General features: G+C 49.1%; 3 protein-coding genes across 4 annotated transcripts; all 3 read left to right on the top strand.

Moving 5' to 3' along the window:
• Nucleotides 1-1,129: 1,129 nt before the first annotated feature.
• On the top strand, nt 1,130-7,668 carry LOC104693050 (G-protein coupled receptor 35-like). The gene is made up of 3 exons (XM_039557069.1): nt 1,130-1,169; nt 1,878-1,905; nt 5,474-7,668. Exons 1-3 carry the CDS (start codon nt 1,130-1,132, stop codon nt 6,408-6,410), a joined length of 1,005 nt encoding a protein of 334 aa, XP_039413003.1. The 3' UTR covers nt 6,411-7,668.
• A 1,628-nt stretch (nt 7,669-9,296) lies between these two features.
• On the top strand, nt 9,297-13,831 carry LOC104693049 (G-protein coupled receptor 35-like). Of its 2 annotated transcripts, XM_019289523.3 has the most exons (3): nt 9,297-9,631; nt 10,626-10,920; nt 11,248-13,831. In XM_019289523.3, exon 3 carries the CDS (start codon nt 11,260-11,262, stop codon nt 12,193-12,195), a length of 936 nt encoding a protein of 311 aa, XP_019145068.1. In that variant the 5' UTR covers nt 9,297-9,631; nt 10,626-10,920; nt 11,248-11,259; the 3' UTR covers nt 12,196-13,831. The 2 variants fall into 2 exon arrangements, with proteins under 2 accessions (XP_019145068.1, XP_010403738.1); XM_010405436.4 differs by lacking the exon at nt 10,626-10,920 and having other exon boundaries at nt 11,248-13,830.
• Nucleotides 13,832-15,477: 1,646 nt separating this feature from the next.
• Nucleotides 15,478-20,246, top strand: LOC104693099 (G-protein coupled receptor 35-like). The gene is made up of 2 exons (XM_010405537.3): nt 15,478-17,207; nt 18,583-20,246. Exons 1-2 carry the CDS (start codon nt 16,853-16,855, stop codon nt 19,542-19,544), a joined length of 1,317 nt encoding a protein of 438 aa, XP_010403839.1. The 5' UTR covers nt 15,478-16,852; the 3' UTR covers nt 19,545-20,246.
• Nucleotides 20,247-24,504: the final 4,258 nt, after the last annotated feature.

The raw sequence follows: 24,504 nt of genomic DNA, 5'->3' as shown, positions 1-24,504 counted from the left end.
GGGACTGGAATATCTCCTGTATAAGGAGAAACTGAAAGAGCTGAGACTATTCAGCCTGGAGAAGAGAAGTCTCTCAAGGATCTGATCCATGTGTATAAACACCTAATGGCAGAGAGTAAACTTTTTTTTATGTTTAAACAGACTTTCCTATATTTCAGCTTGTGCCTTTTGCCTCCTGCCTTCTCCCTGACACTGCTGAGAGGGCAAGAGGCAAAAGGCACAAACTGAAATACAGGTAAGTCTGTTTAGAGATAAAAAAAGTTCAGTCTCAGAATGATCAAGCACTAGAACAGGTTGCCCAGGGAATGTGTGGAGATATCCTTCAAACTATTCAAAAACAAACTGGACATGGCCTCAGACAATGGCTCTGAGCAAAGGGTTGGTGGAAACCTCAAGAGATTCCTTCAAGCCTCAGTGATCGTGAACAAGGCCATCACCGTGGGCTCTAACTCAAAAATAACTCACAGCCTCTCTGGCAAATGCAGCTGCAGCTATCACAGGCAAACAGCTCTGACCACCTTTGCTTTGTGGCTCTCTTCACACAGGTCTTTCCTGCCCCTGAACACCTGCAGTGACTCTCCTGTCCCTCTTTGACACTGTGACCCGAAGAGCCACTGCAGCATTTCATGTCACTGCCCTCTTCCTCCACAGCACCTTACAAATGCCAGATGCTATCTGAGGGTCTTATCAGCATGTGGTTCAGAGATATTTGACGTGGCTCCTGCCTTACACACTGACTTTTCCTCCCGTGACAGGCACACCCAGGACTTTGGATGCCTGTTTGCCTCCTGAGGGCTGTGATCAGCACGCACATCTCTGTGGGTACAGGATGGCTGCAAGCTGCATAAGCCTTGTGGTGGAGCAGAGCGAGTGGGTCTTATCTCCAGGATCCTGTTCCTGGTCCTCTCCCCTGCACAGCCTCATTTGACAGCTGTGCTGCAGTGCTTCCTTTGCTTGGTGCCACCTGGTGCCTCCTGAGCCAGGGACACGCAGGCCATGCTGGCATCCTGCCATCCTTCACTCACCACACCAGTGCCTGAGAGCCTGAGCTCGAGCCAGCTTCTCTTCTCTCACAGCTCCCATAGCCAGGAGAGCACCCATCGTGCTAATTGAAGAGCAGCCAACCACCATGTGCATCACTGCAACAAAGCAGTGCAACAGCTGCCCAGGTACGGAGGCTGAGTGTGCAGCGAGGCAGTCCCCACTAGCTTTAGAGCACGCTGATTACTGACACCAATTAAACAGCCCATCACTGAGCCCTCTGGGGCTTACAGCTCTGTCTGCCCCCTCCACTTCTGCCAATGCAGACTTTAACAAGTGAAGCTCTTTGCCACCCGTGTGAGATGCCAAGGCCTTGGTTTAGTTGCCAGCTGAAGCTCTCCGATGGTTTGGCTGTACCTGTGCTCAAAGAGGAGTCCAGGCCAGAGTCCTAATGCTGGCCCCAGCATGACCCTCTCCTGCTCCATCCATGCCCCAGGCACCAAACTCAACCCAAGGGACCATTTGAGTGCAGCACTTGAGGAGGGTTGGGGAGGCTTTCTGCAGCCTAGAGAGAGCCTACACGACTTGCCAAGCTGCTCCATGTGCCCACTTCCATGCCCAGAGCTGTGCAAGCACAACTCAACACTCAGGAATACCTCTAGCTGCATGGGGCGATCCAGACCAGATATTGCACCTTCCTGGCTTTACTTAGCTTAGACTTCAGCACAGCATTTCAAATCCCCCGTTGCTGAGCATCACAGTTAGCCGTAGAACACATCCTTTTAGAAAGTGCCAAGTGGTGAGGCGCTAGAGCTCACATAAAGTATTGCCACCGTTGATTTGGCTAGGAGATTGGCATTCAAAGCCTAACTGATGTGAAATCTGCTCTTACGCAGGAGGAGGAGGTGCTATGGAAACCCTCAAGTACCAGGGAGTTGTTGGTGCCAGGCACCTGCCTTGCACAGGTAGCCTGTGCCCGTCCTCCAGCCCCACCGACCGGCCCCGCTCATCTTGCCCAGGCTGTGTGGCTGCACAGACCCTGCGTGCCCTGCCTTGGGTGGCACCTGCTGCTGACTTTGTCACATTAAATCTGCAGGTAAGATCACTTTGTTCCCTCCTCTCTTGCTGGCTGTGAACTGCTAATCAGGGTCCTGCTGTGCTTGGGGGGAGGCAGAGGAGGCTTTGAGTGTGATTTCTGCAGGGCAGTGAGGTCCCTGCGATGCAGGAGTCCATGGGGTGGGTTGTGATCTCTGACCCTTTCAGTTTCTGTTCTTAAGCCAAGGTATTCACTGGGTACTTTATCTGGAATATCACAACAGCTGAGAACTGGAAGTTAATTCATCCCAACATGGGAAATTAGTGATTCTAAGAGATTTTTTTTTGCCTAAGAGATCCCCTTCCAGCATCTATCAAAGCAGATCATGGTTAAGGTGACCACATTAAAGTTTTCAAGGGAGGCAGTGATAGATAAGCCTGAAAGAACACAAGTTTCAAAAAAGAAGAGAAAAAAGTGCTGTGCCTTAGATCCCTGCATTTGAGAGAGGTGTGAACAACAGCAGCAAAGTTGGGGCAGGCAGTTTGCAGATTTCTTTATGCTATTTGGAAACAGAGAGGAAAAGCTCCTCACTTCAGTACCATGGCAGGGCCCTCCCCTGGGTCTCCTCTGCCACGGGGGCAGTTTGCCTGCTCATTCTTTCTGGCCATGCACCTGCCCAGGGCCTGCCAGCAGTGCTGTGGGTACATTAACACCTCTGGGAAGTACTGCCCTGTCCAGGCCTATTCTCATACCTGTGCTGCATCTTCATTAAATATTTGCTGAGAGCTGCCCATTCCATTTATAGGAATGTTGGTGACAATCAGGGCTGTTGCCATGGAGGTGGCAGGTCTGAGGGCAGTTGATGCAGAAGGTGTTGTGCTGTACCCAACTTCACCCCCATTTTCCTTCTTGCTCTCCCTCTGCTCAGTTCCAGGTTCCTTCCCTCGCCCACCATGGCTCCCATGCTGTCCTTAGCCATTTCACCCACCATATTCACCCTTCAGCCCTTGGTGCCTGCTCAGTTTTGAGCTCCCCCCAGAAGGAAAGAAGAGGATTTTATGTGTAAGACTCTCTCTTCAGCACAGCTGCTTTCCCACTGGAAAAGCACGGGATGCAACCACCACAGTGCTGCTGCAACATCCACTGCACCTTCAGCCTCTGCCTTCCATCTCTTCCTCCAGCCTCTCTGTTTGGGGACTGGCAGAAGCCTCCTGCTTCTTGAGCTGCTGGAGGAAACCAGCCCTGGCCTTCCTCCCCACATGGTCACCAGCTTCTATGCTGGGGGACAGCTGCTGACCAGATCTCCCCAGCCTATGGTGGGAAAAGCAGGACACCCTGCACAGTACTGGTGACCTTGTCCGTTGAGCCCCAGTCTATTCCTGGTCTTCCAGCAGCAAGTTTCACAGCTGTCTCCATCCTTTTGTCACAGCTGTAAGTTGCTGCCTAGCCCCTCTGATGCTGCAGGCATTTCATCTACCCCAGTTAAGCATTTCCAGCAGCCACAGGATATGCTAGCTTGTCAAGCTGCATCTCTTTAAAGATTTTTTGTTGTTGAATATCCCCTATCAGTGCTTTTGGCCTGCTTTAAACCCTCTGCTTGTTTCCTCCATCCTTCTCCCAGCCTCTGGACTGCCTTGTGGCCTGGAGCACTTGTGAGCCCTGCTGCTGGGAGCTGCATTGGGCCAGGTTGCCAGGTCTGCAGCTCCAAAGGCAGCACTGGCCAGAGCCCTCTCATGCTGCAGAGCCCAGCAGTGTGGTTTGCCTGTGTTGTTCCTCTGCAGAGGCTGCTGCTGGCATTGCAGACCAGCATTGCTGCTGGCATTGCATCCCAGAGCAGCGGAAAGAAACCTGGGCACCAGTGCAGCTGTCAGACTTCTGCCTCGTGCAGTTCGTGACCATCACCAGTGGCAGTTCCCTGCTGCTACTTACCATAGTTCAGAGAGGTTTTCCACAGGGGAAGAGTGTCGCCTTCCTCCCAGGGTACAGGCAGTGAGCAGCAAGCCTCTGCTGGGAAACCCAGACCTCAGCATACAAGAACTGGGAGAGAGATCTGTGCAGCAGTCACCTTAGTGTCTGCTATTGCCCAAGCCACTTACATATCCCCCCACCAAGTGAGTTATTTGTGTATTTTTCAGTCACTTCAGAACTGAATTCTGATTTGCAGGCAGTGCCCTCACCAACTGGCCACAAGGTCTGCATTGCTGGTGGAGGCAAGTAACTGCTTAACCAGGCAGACATGGTGTCCCTTCCCACTTCACTCTCCTGTTAGAGTGGTAAAAAACTTATTTTACATTGAAAGGTTGTTTTTTTTTTTCCGAAGTGTGTCTAGATGCAAGCAGAAATCCAGTGACAGATACTCAGAATCACCAGTTCAGAGAATTGTTCCATGGGCATGTCACATGAAGCCACTTTGCACAGGATGGGGTCTGACAAAAGATGATTTTTATCAGCCCATGAGCTCACACTCTTCACACAACTAATACTCTTGCAAAACATCTTGCAGCCAGTGTGACAGAGGCTCAATAGCTACTACCTATACCATGGATTTCTGAGGGTGGCTGGATGCCTGCCTGAAGCAGGAGCCATCCAACACAGCCCTTAACAGCGAGCTCCTTGTTCTGCAGTGGTGTTCCCTCTTTTACATGTGTCTTTCTGCTTTGCATCTGCAGACTCATACTCTCTCCTGGAACAAATGGGCTTAAAATCAAGTTAATCCTTCCATCTCCCATTCCCCTCTTGGTGAGGTGGAGAGCAGCATACCTCACTCTCCCTCACGATTCCTAGCATGCTTTTGGGAAAGCAGGAACACAGATTCAGCTGTTTTCCTCAGCTTGGAGAAGGAGCTCCAGGTTCACAAGGTGGTCCAAAGGCTCAGAAACCTTCAATTAGAGCCAGAGCATGAGGATGCCTATCAATTGACATCTGCTGTGCACTCCCAGCCCTTCACCCCCAATCTGAATCCAAAGCCAGCAGAACTGACAGAAGAGCTTTTGCTCATAGGTTGTGCTGGGCTTTAGTTTTGGTTGGTGCAATCCCTGCCAAGCTTAACACCAAGCTAAGGGTAATTTTACTTCATCTGCACAGCCTGGCTTAAGGAATTAGTGTTCCCATTGTCACAGGATGTGCACACTACCTATGGGGGCTCTTTTAAGTGCCATGTTGCCTCCTGCCCTCACACACTTCAAGATTTCCCTGTTTAATAAAGACTGTCTGCCATGTCCTATTGGAAGTGTACCCTGAGATACTCATAAACTGAGTGAACATGAACAGAGCTTGACAAAGGATGCCAAAGGATGGCACAGGCTGACTGAGAAAGACAGCTCTGTAAAGCTCAAATTCACATTTTTAACAAAGGACATATGTACTTATATGTGCTTTTCTTACAGCTACTAAGAGGTCTTACCATGTCTTTTCCCATTTCAGGTCTCAGAACATCTTACAACATCTGTAACTCAGGACAATGAACGTGTCCAACAACTGCAGCACCACAAATCTAGAACTGCATCACCATGTTCGCCTCACTGAATTTGCTCTTTATAGCCTCATTTTCTTTTTTGGAGCACTATTTAATATCCTTGCCTTCTGGGTGTTTTTCTGCAAGATGAAGAAGTGGACAGAAACCAGGGTGTATGTAATCAATTTAGTCATTGCAGATTTCTCTGTCATCTGCACCTTGCCTTCCATGATTTATCTGCTCTGGAGTAAGTCAGCCCGAGGGGAGCTCTGCCGGTTTGTAGAGACGATGTATTTTATCAACATGCTAGTGAGCATCTACATCATTTCATTTATCTCCATTGATCGATACATTGCCATAAAGCACCCCTTGAAAGCCAGGACCTTCAGGTCCCCATCAAAGGCTGCCCTCCTCTGTGGGCTTCTGTGGGTCTTGGTGATAATCAGTGCCACCGTCCAGCTCTGGCAGAGACACACAGCTCTCTGCTTCCAGACCCACACCCCCATGCCTGCTGCTCTCAGCCTCCTGGCCATTTTCTTCGTTTTTACTCTCCCATTAGCAATCTTGACCTTTTGCTCCACAGAAGTCATCAGGAACCTCAAGAAACATCTGAACAAGAATTCACCGGAGGAGAAATCAATCCAGAAAGCCGTACACATTATTTATGCAAATCTGATTGTATTTCTAATATGTTTCCTGCCAGCCTACCTTGGGGTACTTGCCAGGTTCATCATGGAGAGCGTTGGAGCTACCTGTTTCCTGCTCCGTGTCGTGAACAACTTCTCCTCCGTGATGAGGTGCGTTGCCACGTCCAACTGCTGCCTCGATAGTGTCTGCTACTACTTTGTCACCAGGGAGTTCCATGAAGCCTTTCTACTGCCCAAACCCAGCACTCAAAAAACAGATGCAACCCACCCCTTGCAGATACAGACTTGCTAAAGGAAAAAGGGGAACAAAATCCCCCTAACCCACACCTCCCCACATCTGCAAGAGGAAATACTTCAGCTTCAGGGCTGCTGGGATAACTATTGCTCTGTTTCTCTAGCAAGCTCTTTGTTAGGTTTAGCGTTACTAACTACAATTTCTACTCTATGTTTCTGTTAAACAAATAGGTCACAGAGATGTGTAAAAGTGATCACTAGCTGTTAACATGCCTCCATTCCACCCTCCAGCACCTACTTGTTACTCTTACAGGAAGACAGGTGAGCGTCTTGTTTTAGTTCATTCTGCAGCTAAAATCTATTGATCCTTCTCGCCAACATGTAAAAATGCATATACCATATTTTACCTCATTAAGTATTTCAGGCTGTTTGCATTATTAAAATACTTTGGTTTATATTTATCCTATTCCTTTGGCAGGCTGGGTTGGGTGGGTGTTCAGGTGGTTCTGGCATAGTACTAAGTACACGTCCCTACAAAACAGCCTATGCTGTCCTGACCTCCTTGCCCTTCAACTCAACAGGTCAGATAGGTGTGAAGGAACACTTTTGGGATGAAAGCAACACTTGTCCAATGCCATAAAGGCACAAAGTCCAGATTTCAGAGCTGGGTCCTCCTGCCAGCTCCCCTCCAGCTGCACTGCTGAGCCCTGGCACAGAGACACCTCCTCAGGGCAGCCGTCCCTGTCCCTCCCACCCACAGGAAGGCTCTTTTACTGCTGCCTCGGCATTTGCCACCCTTGCACTGCTCTTCCCTGGTTTTGTGTTGTGGCATCAGGCCAGCCCCCAGGTTCACCACAGCCCAGGCTCAGAATATCATCCCCCAGCTGAACCCAGCTGGGGCTGGGTTTCCAAAGCCTGCCCATACTGACACCCCTATCATTTCCTTTAGGGAAGTGTATTTTTCCATGAGCCAGCAACCTAAAAAAGTCAGAGGAGAGTGGAAGTGGATAAATACTCCCTAGAACTGGGCTTTTTTTCTTTCTGAATACTGAAAAATCTCAAAAATGGCACTGAGCTCTGCCCCAGCAATTCTGAGAGCATGCCACCAGACAGTGTGGGAGAGTCCTTCCTGCCCACAAACACATTTTCCCCTGTGACCTACCTCTGCCCTCAGCTAGTACTCTGTGAGCCCACAGCTAGTACTCAATCTGCTGTTGTCATCTCTGAGACCATGAGCTCCTGTGTTGGTTTTGCAGGGCCTGGTTTTTGGTAGCAGGGGGCCACAGAGGTGGCTTCTGTGAGAGGCTGCTAGAAGCTTCCACCATGTCCAGCAGAGCCAATTCCTGATGGCTCTGAAGATGGACATGCTGCTGGCCAAGGCTGGGCAAATGAGAGGTGATGGTAGCACCTCTGTGATAGCATATCTAAGAGGAAAATCAAAGCAAAGTGGGACACAGTGTTTTTCTAGCCAGAGAAGAGGAGGAGGTGAGAGCATGTGAGGGAAACAACAGGGAGACACCAAGGTCAGCGGGGAAGGAGGGGGAGAAGATGCTCCAGGTGCCGGAGCTGAGATTCCTCTGCAGGCTCTGGTGAGACCATGGTGGAGCAGCTGTGCCCCTGCAGCCCATGGAGATCCTCAGGGATGCAGAGATCCACCCGCAGCCCATGGGGATCCAGGGGGGATACAGAGATCCACCTGCAGCACATGGAGATCTTCAGGGATGCAGAGATCAGAGCCTGGGGGAGGTGCCCGTGCTGGAGGGGGTGGATGCCTGGAGGAGGCTGTGATCCAGTAGGAGACTCGGTGGAGAGAGGGGACCCTGCTCCCAGGCTGGAGCAGCCTGTCCTTGGAGCACTGCACTCCGTGGAAGAGTGACCCACACCACAGCAGTTTTGGGAGGACTGTTGCCCATAGGAGGGACTCACGTTGCAGCAGTTTTGGGAGGACTGCTGCTCCTGAGATTGGAGCCACGCTGGAGAAGTTCAGGGAGAACTGTCTGCCGTGGGAGGGACCCCACGGGCTCACAGGGAAGGACTCCTCTCCCTGAGCACTGGAAGAAAACCTCGGGTGACAAACTGACCAAAACACCCATGCCCTCTCCCCTGCACTGTTGGTGGGAAGAAGGGAGGTGTTGGGGGAAGAAAAGGTGTTTTTAAGGGCTTATTTTACTTCTTATTATCCTCCTCTGATTTTGTTAGTAATAAACTCACTTTGTATCTGTAAGATGAGCCTGTTTTGCCCTTGCAGTGTTTTCTCCTGGTCCTTATCTCAGGCTCAGGAACCTTTTGTTAAATTTTCCTCTCCTCTGCCCAGCTGTGGCAGGGGAGGGCGAGTGAGCAGCTGTCGTAGGTGCCTGGCATTTGGCCAGTGTCAAACCACAACAGCTCCAAAGACAAGAGCTAATGGGACAAATCCTGAGGGAGTCAGCTTGGCTCCTGTCAGCTGGCTCACAGAGATGGGACTGCAACTGCTGTAGCCAGTGGACAGCAAAAAAACATCAAAATGTCTGTGAAATACCACTGGGGCATGCTCCTAACCATGTTCCTAAAGGTCCCAGCACCTCACTGCCACACTAGTGTGTCTTGCCCATGCCTGGTGGGCAGTGACGGTCATTACCAGCCCTGGCTTCCCAGCTATGCTGATGAGCAGTGTTACGCTCCTGGCTGCTGTGCAGAGGGGGAGCCAGCCCAAAATATCTGTCACCTTGCTTGTAAAGACACCGAAGAGCAGCAAGCTGGATCTCTGGGCTCACTGTCACGGGGTGCACAAGCACCGATTGCCCCCTCGGAAAGGTCACTGTCCCCGCCCGGGGCACCCTCTGCAACCGCACCAGAGGCTGCACAGCCTGCCGGGCTCCCTGGGGAACCTTCTGCTGCCAGAAGGGCAATTTGCAACCATTATGGGTTTTATTTCAGAAATTGTTTTCCCACGACTGAAAATATTAAGTTTTAATTGCCGGCTTGTGTGAGGCGAGGTGGGGGAGTGCACTCTGGGTGGAAAAACTGGCGGTGAAGCATTGAGCTGCTGGAAGCGGGACAACAGAGGGCACCAGAGACTCTGAATCTGCCAGAAATGCAGATGATAAATGAAGCGCTTGTAGAGCGCACGAGTTCATTGCTGGGTCGCAGCGCTGCCGGGCTGTGGCAGCCGGCCCCGGGACAGCTGTGCCCCGCACCGACACCTGCGGCCGCCACGGATCTCCTTCCCTGCCGAGACACTGCGTGTACCCTGCAGCCTTTCTGAGGACCCAACCCACCTGTCGGCCTCACAGGGAGCAGGTAAAGGCTTTTAATTGCCCTACACCGGTACGTGGCAGTGTGCTCAGCTCGGCCCTTCAGGGTGTGCTTTCTCACCTCCTGCCAAGGCTCCTGCTAGCCAACATAAGGGTGGGTCAGTCAGCAGCGGGTGCCTTGGTTTCCTCCTGCTTTCACAGCTGTTCTGCCTCACTGTTCTGCAGCTACATTCCATTCAGGGGGGTCCTTGCCCCTTGCTGCGGTTTCCCATTAGTGCTTCTTACCATGCTGTCTCCTCAAGTGTGGGGACACCTGGCCCCAAGCACGCAGCCTTGGGAGGTGCCAGCAGCTCTGTCCTTAAATGGGGGACTCAGTGGGGTTGGGATGTCCGGCCCAGTGGGCTTAGCTGTTCCTCAGGCCAGGGGTATGCAGGCAGAGTGGCTTTTTCACTGCAAGGTGACCACAGCAGGCTGCCGGGGAACAGCTTCAGGGTAGGCTGAAACCACAGAGTGGCCAAAACCTATGAGGCTGAAAGCCCAAGAGCACTAGGGCACTAGCTGTATGTTAGTTTCTCCATAAATTCCACCCTAAAAATGACTGTACACCTGTGGTTCAGTGTTCCTGTACCAGTTCTGGTGTTAGGGCAGGTGTTGTGCTTCCCTCTGGGATTGCCAGATCTGTCTCCCAATCTTGGACACTAAAAACAGTTCACTTACTTCATGCAATCATGTATTTTCTCTACAAATTACATATACATGTTTAGAAGCTGCTGACTTATAAGGCAATGTATTTGTGACAGATTGTAGGAATCTGAGCATTTTCCATGCCTGGCTCATTGTAAACACTTCCTTTTTGAGCTGCGGAGACAGTCTGATTCATTCTCCTTGCTGGTGGCGAATGCCCTGAAATATTTAACGGAAGAGCAGGAGATAGTCTAAGTTCTCAGATTCATGTTTCCTGACATGGCAAAATTTTGTCTTCCTACCTTTGAAGGCTGAGATCAGACACATGTGCTCACTTTCCCTTCTTTCACTGCTAGGGCCAGTGGTACCCCTGCTGAGCTGTTCCTCCCCAGCAGAGGAGTGGATTTGTGCTCGGGGGCAGCCTGCAGCAGCATTCCCACTGCCCCTGGGAGCAAAGCCACCTGAGCTACCCCACAGGTGGAAGGGCTCAAGCCCTGAGGATGTTCTCAGGCCTGGCAAGACCCAGAGCAAACCCATGGGGTGGCTTCAGCAGCAAAGCAAGCGCTGTAGAGGGCAAATGGGGAACACTGCCCAGCTCTGGTGTGGGCTGCCCTAAAGCCAGTGGCTCTAACAACCACAGTGGAGGTGAAGGTAAGGGACCACAAAAATTACCATTCTGCCTTGCTGTGACCCAAACTGTTCCTACCAGGACTGGAGGGAGGGTGAGGCAGGCTTAACCCTACAACAGCTACAAGAGAGGGCTGTCTCTGTGTTTTTGTCTTAGCTGGCAGTGAGTGACAGTGTGACTTGGATGGCTGAGGGACTGATGGTGCTGATGAGCCACTGAACCCCTCCAGAGGCTGCCTACATAAGCAATGCAGGGACACGAGGAGCTGCAGGGCCATGAGAGGGGGGCCCTGCCTCAGGACCCAGCCCAGTCGCCAAGCTCAGTCTCATGCCTGCACTCTCTCCTTGCAGAGACGGCCCAACATGAGCAACTGCACTGAAGTGGAGCGTGGCATTGTGCTATTTCAGTTGGTTGTCTACATCCCAGTGCTCACTTTGGGGATCCCACTGAACACAATTGCCTTCTGGGTCTTCTGCTGCAAACTCAAGAGGTGGAGCGAGACCAAGGTGTACATGATCAACCTCATCATCGCAGACAGTTTCCTGCTCTTCACGCTGCCTTTCCTGCTGTATTTTACCAAGTACAAACATCCCATAGACCGGCTGTGTTTTGCCATACAAAACATCTATTTTACAAACATGCCTATGAGCATCCTTATCATCACCCTGATTGCGATTGATCGATACATTGCAATCAAGTTCCCTCTAAAAGCAAAGATTCTTCGATCCCCACGGAAATCAGCTTCCATCTGTGGCTTTCTTTGGATAACACTGATAATTGTTTCCAATTTGTATCCACAACTTCACAGTGACCGGGAAGGTTGCTGCTTTCGTAGAAAATCTAGTCAACCTATGTATTTCTCATTATTCTCCAGTATCTGTGGGTATTTTATTCCTTTAGGGATTGTGATTTTTTGCTCAGTACAAGTCATCAGATGTCTAAAAAAGAAGATGGCCATGAACCCTCATGAAACAAAATTACTCCAGAAGGCTGTGCACATTGTTTCTGTGAATTTGTGTGTGTTCACTGCCTGTTTCTCACCTCTCTACATCACACTGCTCTTGAGGTTTGCATTGCAAGTTGCTGGAGCTTCTTCTCTGCTCTCGGGAGTTACAACCTATGTTAAGATCTCTGCATGCTTAGCAAATTGTAACTGCTGTTTGGATGCATTTTGCTATTATTTTGCAGCCAAGGAATTTCCAGAGTTTTCTTGTATGTTCCCCAAGTGTATATTTATGAGGTCCAAGATGAACCAAAGCGAAGAGTCACAGCCACCCACGGATCAAGTGATGGCATAAACGAAGTGTAGTGCACGGCAGGTGTTAAGTGCCATGAAGTTTTCAGGCACAGGGAATAGGAACCACCTACAGTATTTGCAATTATTGTAGGAATAGGCATATGTGCAGACCCTCCAAAGGGTCTGATGTTAACTTGAATTTTGTCCTGCTGTCCTCAGTGACTTGACTCCAGCTCTGACTACTGTCTTGCATCGTTGCATCGCAGCTCCAGGCGCCTCCTGGTGACAGCTTGTCTTGGTTGGCTTCATGGTCCTTCACTTTCAGTGTCTTCTGACTTGCAAACCTCTAAAAAATTTCCTCCTGGGACTGCAAGCTCATATTCAGCTCATTTAAACTTAGAGGCAATTAACTTCCTTGGTGACAACTGACATAAAGTTCCCCTACAAGTCTGTCACCATGTAGTGACACTTGTTCAGATCACAGTCTGAAACCACTGACTAGACTTTGGTCAAATAAACACACAAAGGACTATTCCCAGCACAGAAAGTATCCCGTATCCAAGCATTACATCCACCTGCTTTATGTCAGTTCTTTGGCAGACAATGCGGTGGAAGCTGCAGTGAGCCACTGTGCCGTAAAACCAGATGAAACTACTTAGGTCATTCAGCTGATAATTTATGTCCCAATTTTCTTTACTGGTGTATTTTTTAATGCTCTGGCATTACTGGTATTTCACTGCAAACAGAGCAAGTGGCCTGTGTATGTGACCAATTTAATCATTGCACACTGTTTAGCCCTTGTTCTGCCTTCTAAATTCTCTTTTCAAAGACAGGAAAAGATATGGGAGACAAATAGTGCCTGATCTTAACAACCATCTATTCCTTAGGGAGATGTGTGAGTCTTGTCATCCTTGTAGCCATCAACAAATGTGTTGCAATTAACTACCCCCAGAGAGCAAGAGGCTTCTTGACAGACACCACTTACTATCCAGGCAAGTGGTGTTCAGCAAGGAAAAGGACTTCCACTTCAGAAACAGCACAAAGGGCGTTCAAAAACATTTTTGGATCTGGGATTCCCTTCTGGGACCTTGCATCTCGTTGCTTATAATGAATGCATGTTCCAAAAAGATTACTATGAAATTTTTTATTATTTTGAAAAAAGAGATGAAGATTCATATCAAGCTGTTAACCTACTGTTAATCTAGAAAGCAAACAATGTGCTTTTTTTTGCAGATCCAGTAATGCTCATGTTTTCTCCCAGTTGACAAGGAGAACTTGTTCAGTTTCCAAGGGGCTCCAAATAGGTCATCCACTCTGAAATACAGAACAGCAATGCTTTTATACATGTGGCCTCACATAAAGGCCTCGTGGTTTAGTGTAAGTGTTCCTTTTTCTCATTGTAAAGGGGAAATTAGTTGACTTCTCAATCCCTGTCATCGTTACATAATATTTTCTGCTGTTTTCACTGAATGTATGAAAACAAAAAAATCCATACATTTGCAAGTGAAAATAAAGGTGTGTCACAGTAATATATCTATAAATAAATATTCATTTATTACCGTTATACATCAAAGTCCTCTACTAATGCGAAACCTATACTAGAGATTGGGAAAAAAGACTTTTTTCCAAGATATAAGATCTGCCTTACAGCAGGGTACTTAACAGTGAAACCCAAAGATGGGCAAGGAACTTTCTGATTATCTGAAGATGTATGTTCTACCTTGAACAAAAATTATTATCTGGTTTATATGTCAAGTTTAGGATGGGTTTCTGGCATCCTCCTTCAGTCTGAACAAATCCTCAGCTCCCTGAGAGCTCCCAGTAAATGGAACAGATGAGTTATCAGATGCTGGGCCACAACAAACTAATGGCCACCATCCAGTAGCAGTCCAGGAGGATGGCGACATGCTTATCCCCAAATCTTCTCCATTTCCTAGCGCAAGAGTCTGGGAAATGATAGTGGGGACCAGCCACAGCTGCCAAAGTCCATCAGCTGCCCCAAGCAGCAAGGCTGAATCACTGCATTTTACCAACATTTCTGCAAGATACAACTTTCCTGTCCCTTAAAAGAAAAAAATGCTAATAATGGTTTCCACTTCAGGCTTGAGAGAAAAAAAAACCAAACAAAAACACAAGGAAAAGGCTACAAAGTAATTCAGAATCTTGCTTTTATGTGAGCGAGTAGCCATCGGATATAGCATTTTTGGCCCTCCTATGCATGGAAGGCAGGGGCTGGCATAAGACAGTATTTTGCTCTTTGGTGGCATTTGGGCAGGCCTGAAACCTGAGGTCTTACCAGAGGTTTGAGCTCCAGGGGACTGAAGGACACATACTGGGGAGCTGTGGGCTGGGTGCTGCTTTCAGGTGTTGGAGGTATCTCTGGCTTTGTTTCCTTGGCGCAGCACAGCTGTTCCAGTGGTAGCACTGCCCGGCAGCCTCCAGGGAACGCCACAAGCACTGAAGCAGCGTCAGGCAGCTGGGAAGCACGGGCTTTTCCATGCCCTGCCCAGTGTGTGTGCACAGATACACAGCTGGTCCCTGCTGCTGCAGGAGTGTGGGGAGGGCTGCAGCACAGAGAGCCCTGACAGCGTTTTCTGCCACAGGCAGTTCCGTGCGGTGCTGAGGAAGGGGAAAGGGGAAACGGCCCCAACAGGCAGGGCTGGGCACTGTGTGAGATTGGTGTGCTTAGCCTCACACTGCCATTTCACAGGCTATCCATGCTAAAAATAACACTGACGTTTTGCTCTGAGCCCCGCAGTTCTCTTTTGGTCAAGATGTTGCGCCATCCCATCTTGCCGTGAGAAAACCGGGAAACAAACCACACACGGGGCAGAGGCACTGCAGAGCCCAGGTGCTGCAGGGTGGCCCAGAGTCCTGTGTCCCTCTCCCATGTGTGGAGGTGGTCCCAGTACCCCTCCCATCTTGCCAGAGGCTCTGCCCCACTGTGATATACCAGCAGCTGCAGGTATACAGGACACAGTCTCTGGGATGCAGGGAGCATGGAGATTTTCCCTGGCAGGGAAAGGAGGCAGGAGCCCATCAATCTGTCTGTCAGCAGGCTGTACCAGTGGTTCTTTACCTTACAGAAATATTTTGCCCCACTGGCTACTTTCATTAAGAAAAGCACTTTTCCAGGCACAATGGGGTGGATTCTGGTGTCAGCGCAAGGTCCTTTGGAGCTTGTTGCAGGCAGCGCTGCAGCCTGTACAGGCACCAGTGCTCTGCAGTGCTCTTGGGCCCCGGAATACCCTGCCCAAGAGCTGCCAGCAGGGAAGTGAGAACGCAGCACAAGTGTCATCTCCACTGCGCCACACGGTGACAGCACTCACAGGCATTGAGACAGGCTGAAAACTGCAGAGACAGGGGAAATACCAAGTGAGCATCATTGGTCCATGGCAGGGGTGATGAAACCTGTGACTGCATGGAAGGAGGGGACCGTGAGCAGCTGCAGATGAGGGTGGCTGATGGGAAGACGAGCTGGAGAGAATGATGGGGACCGTGATGCAGCGGTGGCCAGGAATCAGGCAGAGACCCAAAAGCCTCAGCAGGAGACATGTAAGTTCTCCACGGACAGCACTTCATCCTAGCTTTGCCTACTGGTAGCTGGTGTTGAGTTTGCTTTGACACATCCTGATGAACCTGCTGCTCACAGCCAGCTGCTTTGTGCCTGGTGACATGGCTTGTCCCTCTCTTGAGACCTCACTGGGCTGATGAGACCCTCATCTGGCAACCACAGCACCAAGCTCTGGATGGGAACCATCACACTGGAGAGGTGTTATGAGCTGAGCCCCTCCAAGCTTGATTTTGACTGCTCATGGTTTATACCACTAGTGATTGCCTGGGCATAGACAAGAGGAGTGTGTGAACAACACTTGAGGATGATGCAAAGTTTTCTATACAGTGATGAAGCTATCACAACCCAGAAGCTGGATGACTTTGAAAACTAAAGTACCAACAAGGACCATGACATAAGAATGTTGTTGGTTGGGGATCAATGAGCTGGGCACATTAATATGTCAGTAACTACTTGTAAGCATTCACCAAGAAGCCACCCCAAAGAAAGGGGGTTTGCAAGGTAAGCTCTACACTGGCTGTACATTGGCACGGAATTATTCTCAAGGGCTGGCTTGTGATGTGCAGACAGACAGTGCAGAAATACTCCAGAAGCTTGTCTAAGATGACCCGAAAAGTGGAAAGGGGAAATACATTTGCCTAAGACAGCAATTCAAGGCACTAATATCAGGACCTTTAAGCTCATTGATCAACTTGTCAGCTTTTCTGGTAAGTATGCTGCCACGGGGAGCCCAAGAGCAGCCCCTGGGCAGCAGGTGCCTGCAGACACAGAACAGTCACAAAGCCAGCAGGTCACAGGGTCATGGTGCCACGTTTTCTCAGAATTGTTGGCTGAGAAGAACTATGGAAGACAAAAGAACTACCGTGATTCAGAGTGAAACACTTGTTAACAATCACAAAACTGCCTGCAAACCACTGCCCTCACCTCTCCAACAGCTGCAGGACTGGGGGCCTATTAGGGCTGTTCTGTCCCAGGGCTCAGCCAGTGTGGCAACAGAAGCCACTCCTGTTCCAATCCCAACAGGGCTGGCACTCTGGAAGGCAGAGAGAAGACCTCAGGACCTTTCCAGGGCGATGGGTCCCCTCCAAGCACAGTCTGTTGGGCAAGGAGGGTCAACAGGCATTGCCCACTGAGACATCAGGCAATGGAAAGTAAAGCAAAGGAAAAACCTGAAGTCATTCCATCACTGGAGGAACTGTTGCAGGGATGCACAGCAGACAAGCCTTTCACCTCACTGCAGGACTTTCGCAGGCTCCTCAGTCAACAGGAGGTGGTACAAGCCACACCAGTGCTGACAGAGGAAGCTCTACCCTGGGGAAATGTTCAGGAGGGGTACGGGTGCTTCCTCAGGCACTGTTGCTGCTCTCACAGCCACCAGAAATTGGTTATCACAGGACACCTTCCTGGTCATGTGCAAGGAGCACTGCTCATCGTGCCTGCACAGCGCTCCACGCCTGGGCTGGAGGAACTCGCTCTCTCCAAGGACAGCAAGAGAACAGGTAATTCTGTTGGCTATTTACTGACAAGGTTACTTGAATTCTGCAAGGCATCACCTTTCCCCAGCCATGGTGGGACACCAGAACAGTGATGGAGAAAGAGAGGGCTGGAGCCAATGTATTTTCAAAGTATCATTTTGATACTGACCACATCTGACATGTTTTTGGATGCTTAAGGGCTGTCTCAGCCTTTGCTAGGTCTCCCTGTTATGATGTTCCCTTGTATCTTATGGGCTCGTAATGCATTTCTCATGTCCAGAGGACAGAGCTTCTGCAGCTATCTGCTGTACCACATTCCCTCACCTCTTCAGAGGTCTCCTGGCATGATTCTTCTGCTGCATGATTTTCAAGGCTAACCACGAGCCACAGATGCACATAAATGCTGCAGCACTGCCTTAATGGTTTGCTCGCTGGGGATGCTTTTGAGACCCAGGAACCTTCACCCATGTAGCCACACTTCCCTTGCAGGGGAAACCCAAAGACATGTCATCCTGGGTCTTTTCTGTCCATGAACTGTTGCACCTGGAAAGTGCTTCTGCACTAACTCCTCCAAAGCTGGAGGGCAAACAGCAATATTGCCCTTAGATCCAAGGTGAGGAAACCACCCACTAGACCAAACACAGCTTATTTCTTTCACATGGCTGCTGATCACATTCCTGCCATGGCATCAGTGAGTTTCTTTTGTCTTGGAATTGTGGCAGTTTGATGTAATACTTCTGGGATAAAGACCGGCTTTGACAATCCTTGAAAGGCAGTGAGGGTTCTCCGATTCTCACTGCAGACCTCTGAGTACAGGATTCGATGGCAGATGAAACTAGTGAGAGATATACTAATAAGAGGTATACAAATAATTGCTCGTATCACTAATGAGAAGTGATGCAGAGACATCTCAGGACTGAAGGAGAGGACAGCTGTCCTTCTGCTACACATCTCCTGGAACATTTTAAGCTGTGAGGACTCCGGCTGGCTTGCACTGAGCCCTGCTATAAGGGAAGGGATGAGAGCTGGGTTTAGGCATCCCCTTTCCATTATTAAATGTTTGCAATGGCTCACATAACTCCTTGCTGCAGGATATCTGCTGCTGCCTGATCCAATTCTGAGCCAAAATAGGGGCCCAAACTCTTTTCCCTGCCATCCTCCAGGAGTAGTCTTCCCCGCACGGGACCCAGGGAGAATCCACGTTTTTCTCTCCTTCACAACTGATCAAGCTTGTGTCCCTGTTCCTCTTCTTCCCACCAGGTACCCTACACCCAGCCATGCACAGCCATCTCAATTGTCAGGTTTTCATGGCTGGTAAAGCCCTGAACTCTCTCAATTAGTATTAATCACTGATTCAGTCCAGAACCTCCCTTGAAAAAGGCTTTATTTGCTTTTGCAGGAACTGTACCTTTTGATACGCCCAAAATGAACCACAGCAGCTGCAATATCACAGCCTACGAAGTATTTTCGCTTGTCCAGCTGTGTGTTTACATCCCAGTTTTGGTTTTGGGCATTGTGCTGAATGTGTTGGTGCTGTGGGTGTTCTGTTGCAAACTCAGCAAATGGACAGAAACCACAGTATACATGGTCAACTTGGCTGTGGCTGACTGCTTGCTGCTCTTCACTTTGCCATTTAAAACTTTGTCCCAGTTCCAGCACCTGAAGGTAGATGCATGGTGCCTGGTTCTGGAAGGTGGCTATTTCATGAACCGCTTTATGAGCATCGGTATCATCACCTTCATAGCTGCTGATAGGTATCTTGCAATCAAGTATCCTTTGAGATCCAAGGCACTGAGGTCACCTCTGAAGGCAGCTTTTGCCTCTGGATTTCTTTGGATAATCATCATCTGTGAGACTTCCCTCATTAAAAGCTTAGAGGACCGAAGCCAAGATGACTTTTGCTTTGAGAAATCTTCTGTGACGCCCTCGGTGATCACGCTGTGTACCATTATTACGGGGTTTTTCATACCGCTGGTCATCTTAAGTTACTGCTCCGTACGAACCATTGCAGAACTCATGAGAAAGAGGAATGAAAACTGTCACAATGAAAAGCTAACCAGGAAGGCTGTCTACGTCATGTCTGCAAACATGGCTGTGTTCATTGTGTGCTTTTTGCCTCTTTACCTCGGGCATCTCCTCCGCTTCATAATGGACTCCATCAGCTCCGACTGCTCGGCAATACAGAGCATTAGCAACTTTGTTCACTTCGCCTCCATCCTCGCAAACACCAACTGCTGCCTGGATGCCATTTGTTACTACTTTGTCAACAAGGAATTTAAGGAAGCATCTTCCAAGCTAGCAAAGTCCGAATCTGAAGCCAGTGAAGAAGCTGAAATTCAGCTCCCACATGTAACACATTGATGCAAAACACATACAGCACACAATTTATATTTGCTGTGTTCAACTGGGACTCACTAGCAGGGTTGAAGGGACATACTACTAATGGGAAACATTCAGATGCATGATTCAGCTCTGATTCAGACAACCACAGCATTCCAGATCCTAATCTAATGATCGAGATTGTTGCTGACAATTCTCTGCCTTATGCAAATTTGTGTAAAATGTTTGATTTCCCCTGCCAAAAATTCCTGGCAATGGTAAAGGATTGGGTTTTGTCCCTCATCCCCATCTCGGATCAGTGTTTGTGCAGTTGTCACAAAGAAACAGGCTATTTCAAATATCAAAAATTTTAAAAAAATCAGAGTGAAACCATGCAGAAAAAGAAAGGATGGTGTTTCTATAAGTCACAAACATACTGACTTTTAGTTGCTAATAATGCACAATCCCATAGCAAAGGCATATGTAGCTTGCTTTAGAGAACTTTACAGCAATGTAACAGTTACAAAATGGTCATTACAATACAAGGTCAGAATAAATTGCAATTGCTTGTACTGGGGAAAAACTTATATCAAAAATGTTTACGTCAAATGGCATTAAAATTAAATAGAAGAGTTGGTGCAGGGCAGTGAGAATAAGGACTCTGTATTAGGACTTCATTCAAGTTTAAAATGTAAAGCACTGTCTAAAGAAAGTGGCAGCAAAGCTGTTCCAAAGAAATCAACATAAATAAAGTTGTGTCACTAGCATGGAAGTCAGTTTCTTAATGAGTTAAATGGAAAAGGTGGGAGGTTGGGTGTCAGAGGACCTGCTCTTCTGTCTGTTCAGGAGGGATGGCTCCCTGTTGTCCAAGCCAGGGGCAGAGGGTGTGAGCTCTAACTGAGACTGGGATTCTCTATGGCAGAGCCGCGCATCCCACCCTGTGATGCACTTACCACAAACACCTAAGCAGTTAAAACCACTACATAGCCTCAGACCACATGCCCTGGGCTGGAATGTACCATGCACAGACCTCCACTCACACCTCCACTCACACCTCCTGAGCCCAGCCTGGGCTGCCATCCACCTGTATGTGCTAGGCTCAACGGTGCTGCCACAAAAACATCCTTACAGTTCCTACACCAAGCCCTGCCTTTGTGTCTTCTGCTATTCAAGGCAATTCCAAAAGGAGGAAGCCCCTTAAGGAGAGCCCCTGCTGCAGACCGTGGTTGAGCAGAGCCCTCCATCCACCAGGGCAGAGGCTGTTTTGCAGGACAGGATAGTAAGCAAAGCCCTGACAGTTTCCTGAGGGGATGCAGGCTTCTCAGCACACTTGCCAGAGATTCAGGTAGAAATGGGGATATCTGCACTGTAATCACCAAATTCTGAAAGCAGAATGTCTCCTTTGCTTACTATGCAAGAGGGAGGGAAAGGAGGGGAGGCTCTGGCTGCAAAGACCTTTTAAGGAGGTTGGTTTATCTCCCCTTTTCTGCACTTTCATTTTCTTTGAAAAGATCAATGCAGCAATGAAGGGTGCTGTGCATGCAGAGATGGATTATCTGCTGCTGGCTCAGCTCAAGGGGTGGCAGGGCCCTGGCCCTGCTCAGCAGGGCTCACACCCTACTTCCCCAGCCCTGTGTGCTGATGGCTCTCCTGTATCCCTGTGTAACATATGCACCTTTGTGATTTGATGGATTGTTCCCCAGTAAAGCTCAACAGATATTTGAGATTACCTCCCCAGTATAGGATTTATATGGTGAGAGCACAGTGATTTGAGAGATAACCTGATTGCCAGCGTGTTTTTTCCATACCTCCAGTCTCACCAGCATGGATGTGTGCTCCTCAGAGGTGAAAGCTCTGCACAAACAAAACCGCTGTTTTAGATGGGCAAGAAAAAAACACTTCTACTCCACTAACCGCTAATAAAAAGGGTGGGGGAGATACAAAACAGCCTATAAACAAAGCATTTCCGAGCACATTCTGCTAACCCACCTAACTTCTAGTAACGCCTCTTCCTCTGACAGCCATTGGCCCAGAGACACACACCATGAATGCCTGGCCTGAGGCAGCCAAGCTTCCTCCCCACAGAAACCTCACACATCTGTGAGCCCTCAGGTGCTTACCAAGGTTTAGAGGGGGGGAGCCTTGGAGGGGCTGTGCAGGAGACAGTTGGGTTGTACACATGTGACATGGTGCTGGGCAGGGAGTGCAGGGATGGTGTCACTGCCACAGCCAACCTCTGCAGCATCCCCAGCAGGACCAACACCGCCATTCCTGATGGCTGCCCGGGAGCAGCTGGTATACTGAGGGCAAAGAGGTAGCACAGCATGTTTCACTCTTAGAAAAACTATCCCTTTGATGTAGGACTGAAATTTCTGTTCTCCCCCATTCAGGCAGGGCAGTCTGGGATTCAAGAGTGCTTGCTGAAATAGGACCAAGAAACCCCCTCAATCTCCCCAGCTACAAAACTGGTTTATTCTATTCTGTTTATTCATTGTCTTTTGCTTTTCCCATCCAGAGCTTTTGGGCTGATTTAGTAGAAAGAGTGTCCTCTAAATTCATGACCCACCTGGCCAAGCTCTCCCACCCGTACAGAGAAGAGGTAAGGGTGCAATGAGGAGGCAGCAGTGATATAGAGATGTTTCTGGTGGGCTCAGAAAGCTCTGGGAGACAAGGGGAATCCAAGCACTTGCCAACAAGATACTGATTGTTCCACCACTGCCTGGAAGGCAGATCATAACTATCCAGACGGTGCAGGCCTTGCCTGGCTTGCTTTTACCTTGCTGCAAAAACCTCTCTCCACATCCTCCAGCTTTCAAGTATGTGCAATTTAACCTTCATAGTATAAGATGCACTCTGTTTTTCAGATTTCCCAGATTTCTCTGGAGCCAAGTCTGGACAACACCAGCATTGTGCTTGCCAGGTGATGAGGGCACAGGTGTGAGAAGGGCTGGAACCTCCACCTCTCAGACTGGCTGAGCAGGCATCTCCCAACCTGCATGATTTCATCCTGCCCTCATCAGGCCATGCTGCCCCCCAGCAGAGGCAGGACACAGGCAGCACAAACATCTTGCACGGGCATCTCCTACATTATATTAATTCTATGATTCTATGAATTGATGACAAAGCTGGAAGCAGCGAGTGTCATACCTGTCAAAAACACCAAATGGACATGTTACAAAACCAGGTGGAAGCACGAGTAGAGCAGCTGCAGCAGTGGAGGTGGCTGCACAGGCAGGACACACACACAGTGCAGGTACACATCTAAACCTCTCTCTTTCATGTTGTTGCTGGCAGAGGACTGCTAACATCTTACACCAGATTTCTTGCTTGGGGTTTTCCATTTTCTTTTGTTGTCACAATTTAAACGAACCCTGCTGCCAACCAGGGTGGCTGACTGAAAAATGAGAGTTCAACTGAATGTCAAGTGTGGGGGGAAAGTGTGAAAGCTGCTACCAAAAAGCTGTGACATACTTCAAAATCATTTTTATCGAAGACAGAAAAAGAGGACACTGCTGGGGAAGTGAAAATTGGGGTGGCTCATTATCGTTAGCTTGAAGTAGAAGCAATCTCTCAGTTTCTGGATGAAGGCTCAGAGACATCACCGCATCTAAGGGGATGAGCTGTCCCATGTGGCAGTGCATGCACCAGCTGGGAACCATGGCTGACACCATGCACTCCTCATTCCTTAACATGCTAAAAGGCTGCGCATCTGCAGTCCTGTCCATCAGAAACCCTGGCAGCAGTCTGCCAGCAGCTTTGCTTTACTGACTTCAGAATTCCATTTCTGCCTGCTAACATTTTTCTACCAAGGTGAACACTCTCTAATTCTACCTTTCTGGCCCTTGGCTCTCCAGTCTGCTTTGGTTCAGTATAAATTTGGCACGGATATTTCAAGCCTGACTTCCATCAGCCTCAAAATTGCAAGTGCAATTCTGTAAGCCTCTTGCCCTTGGTGGGTACCACAGCCCACAGTCCCTTGTTAACCCTTGCTCTATGTTGCCATATAAAAACAGGCTCCAGGAGCACCAAAAGTCACATTGCACTGACTGGGGACCAAAGGACCAGCTTTTCTCAGCGCCACAGCAGAGACTCTACACCATGTCTCCACCACACCATCATGCACACCCCTCACAGGTCACACAGCTCCTCTGCATCGCTTATTTAGTGACTTGCTTACATTTACACTTCTGCCTGTCACAAAGGTTATTAACAATTTTTCCTGAGAAGAGCCCTTGGTGGCAGAAGGAAAGGAGCTGCCTGATCTGATCTGGTTCTGTGGCAGAAAGGCAGCAACGGGCATTTGCTCAGCAGCCAGAGCAGGCAGAAAGCCAGGAGCGATCTTGAGGAAGGAAGGAAGGGATTCTTGTTTAAACTTTAATTTAACAGTAACATCTTTTACTGCTGCTCTCTTCCTTTCCTTGCTAATTATTCTGCTGAATGGAAGAATGCAGCTGATACTCCAATACCTTTCTCCTCCCCCACTGACAACTAAGCAATCATGGAGAATTAAGTCCTTCATTTTACCGCTCCGAGGCTGCTTCCTGTCACGTTCTGGGCTCTAACCGTGCCAGGCTGGAGTGCCCTTGGGGCTGCTCCCTGTCCCCGCTGCCTGGCCCAGGGGCCAGAGCAGGCTCTGTGCCTGGGAGGAGCACACCCACCAGGCAGGGCTCTTTACCACCACTGGATCTTTGCTCTCTGCCACTGCAGTTCCAGGGTTTCATCTCCAGTCGCATGGTTATATTCACAGCGCTTCAGTGATTTTAGAGAGGGAGTGGGTGTGGCTTCTGTTTTGTTTTTAAAGAAACAGAACTTTGAAACGTTAAAGGTGAAATAAACTGGGCAATAATAAAAGGTAAGTGACTGGAATTAATAACATGGCTGGAATTCTTTCTTTTGCCAGTTGGTTGGACTCAAATGGTGAGTTTTGCCCCTTTGGGAAGAGCAGATGATATTTTCAGTAGGCTGAGAGCAGCAAGGGATGATCTCACCTCCTGACTCCTGG

The sequence above is a fragment of the Corvus cornix genome, chromosome 9 (assembly GCF_000738735.6).
Source record: "Corvus cornix cornix isolate S_Up_H32 chromosome 9, ASM73873v5, whole genome shotgun sequence".
Taxonomy (NCBI): Eukaryota; Metazoa; Chordata; class Aves; order Passeriformes; family Corvidae; genus Corvus; species Corvus cornix.
Note: the sequence above shows the minus strand (reverse complement) of the source record. Positions and strands in the feature narration are given on the sequence as shown.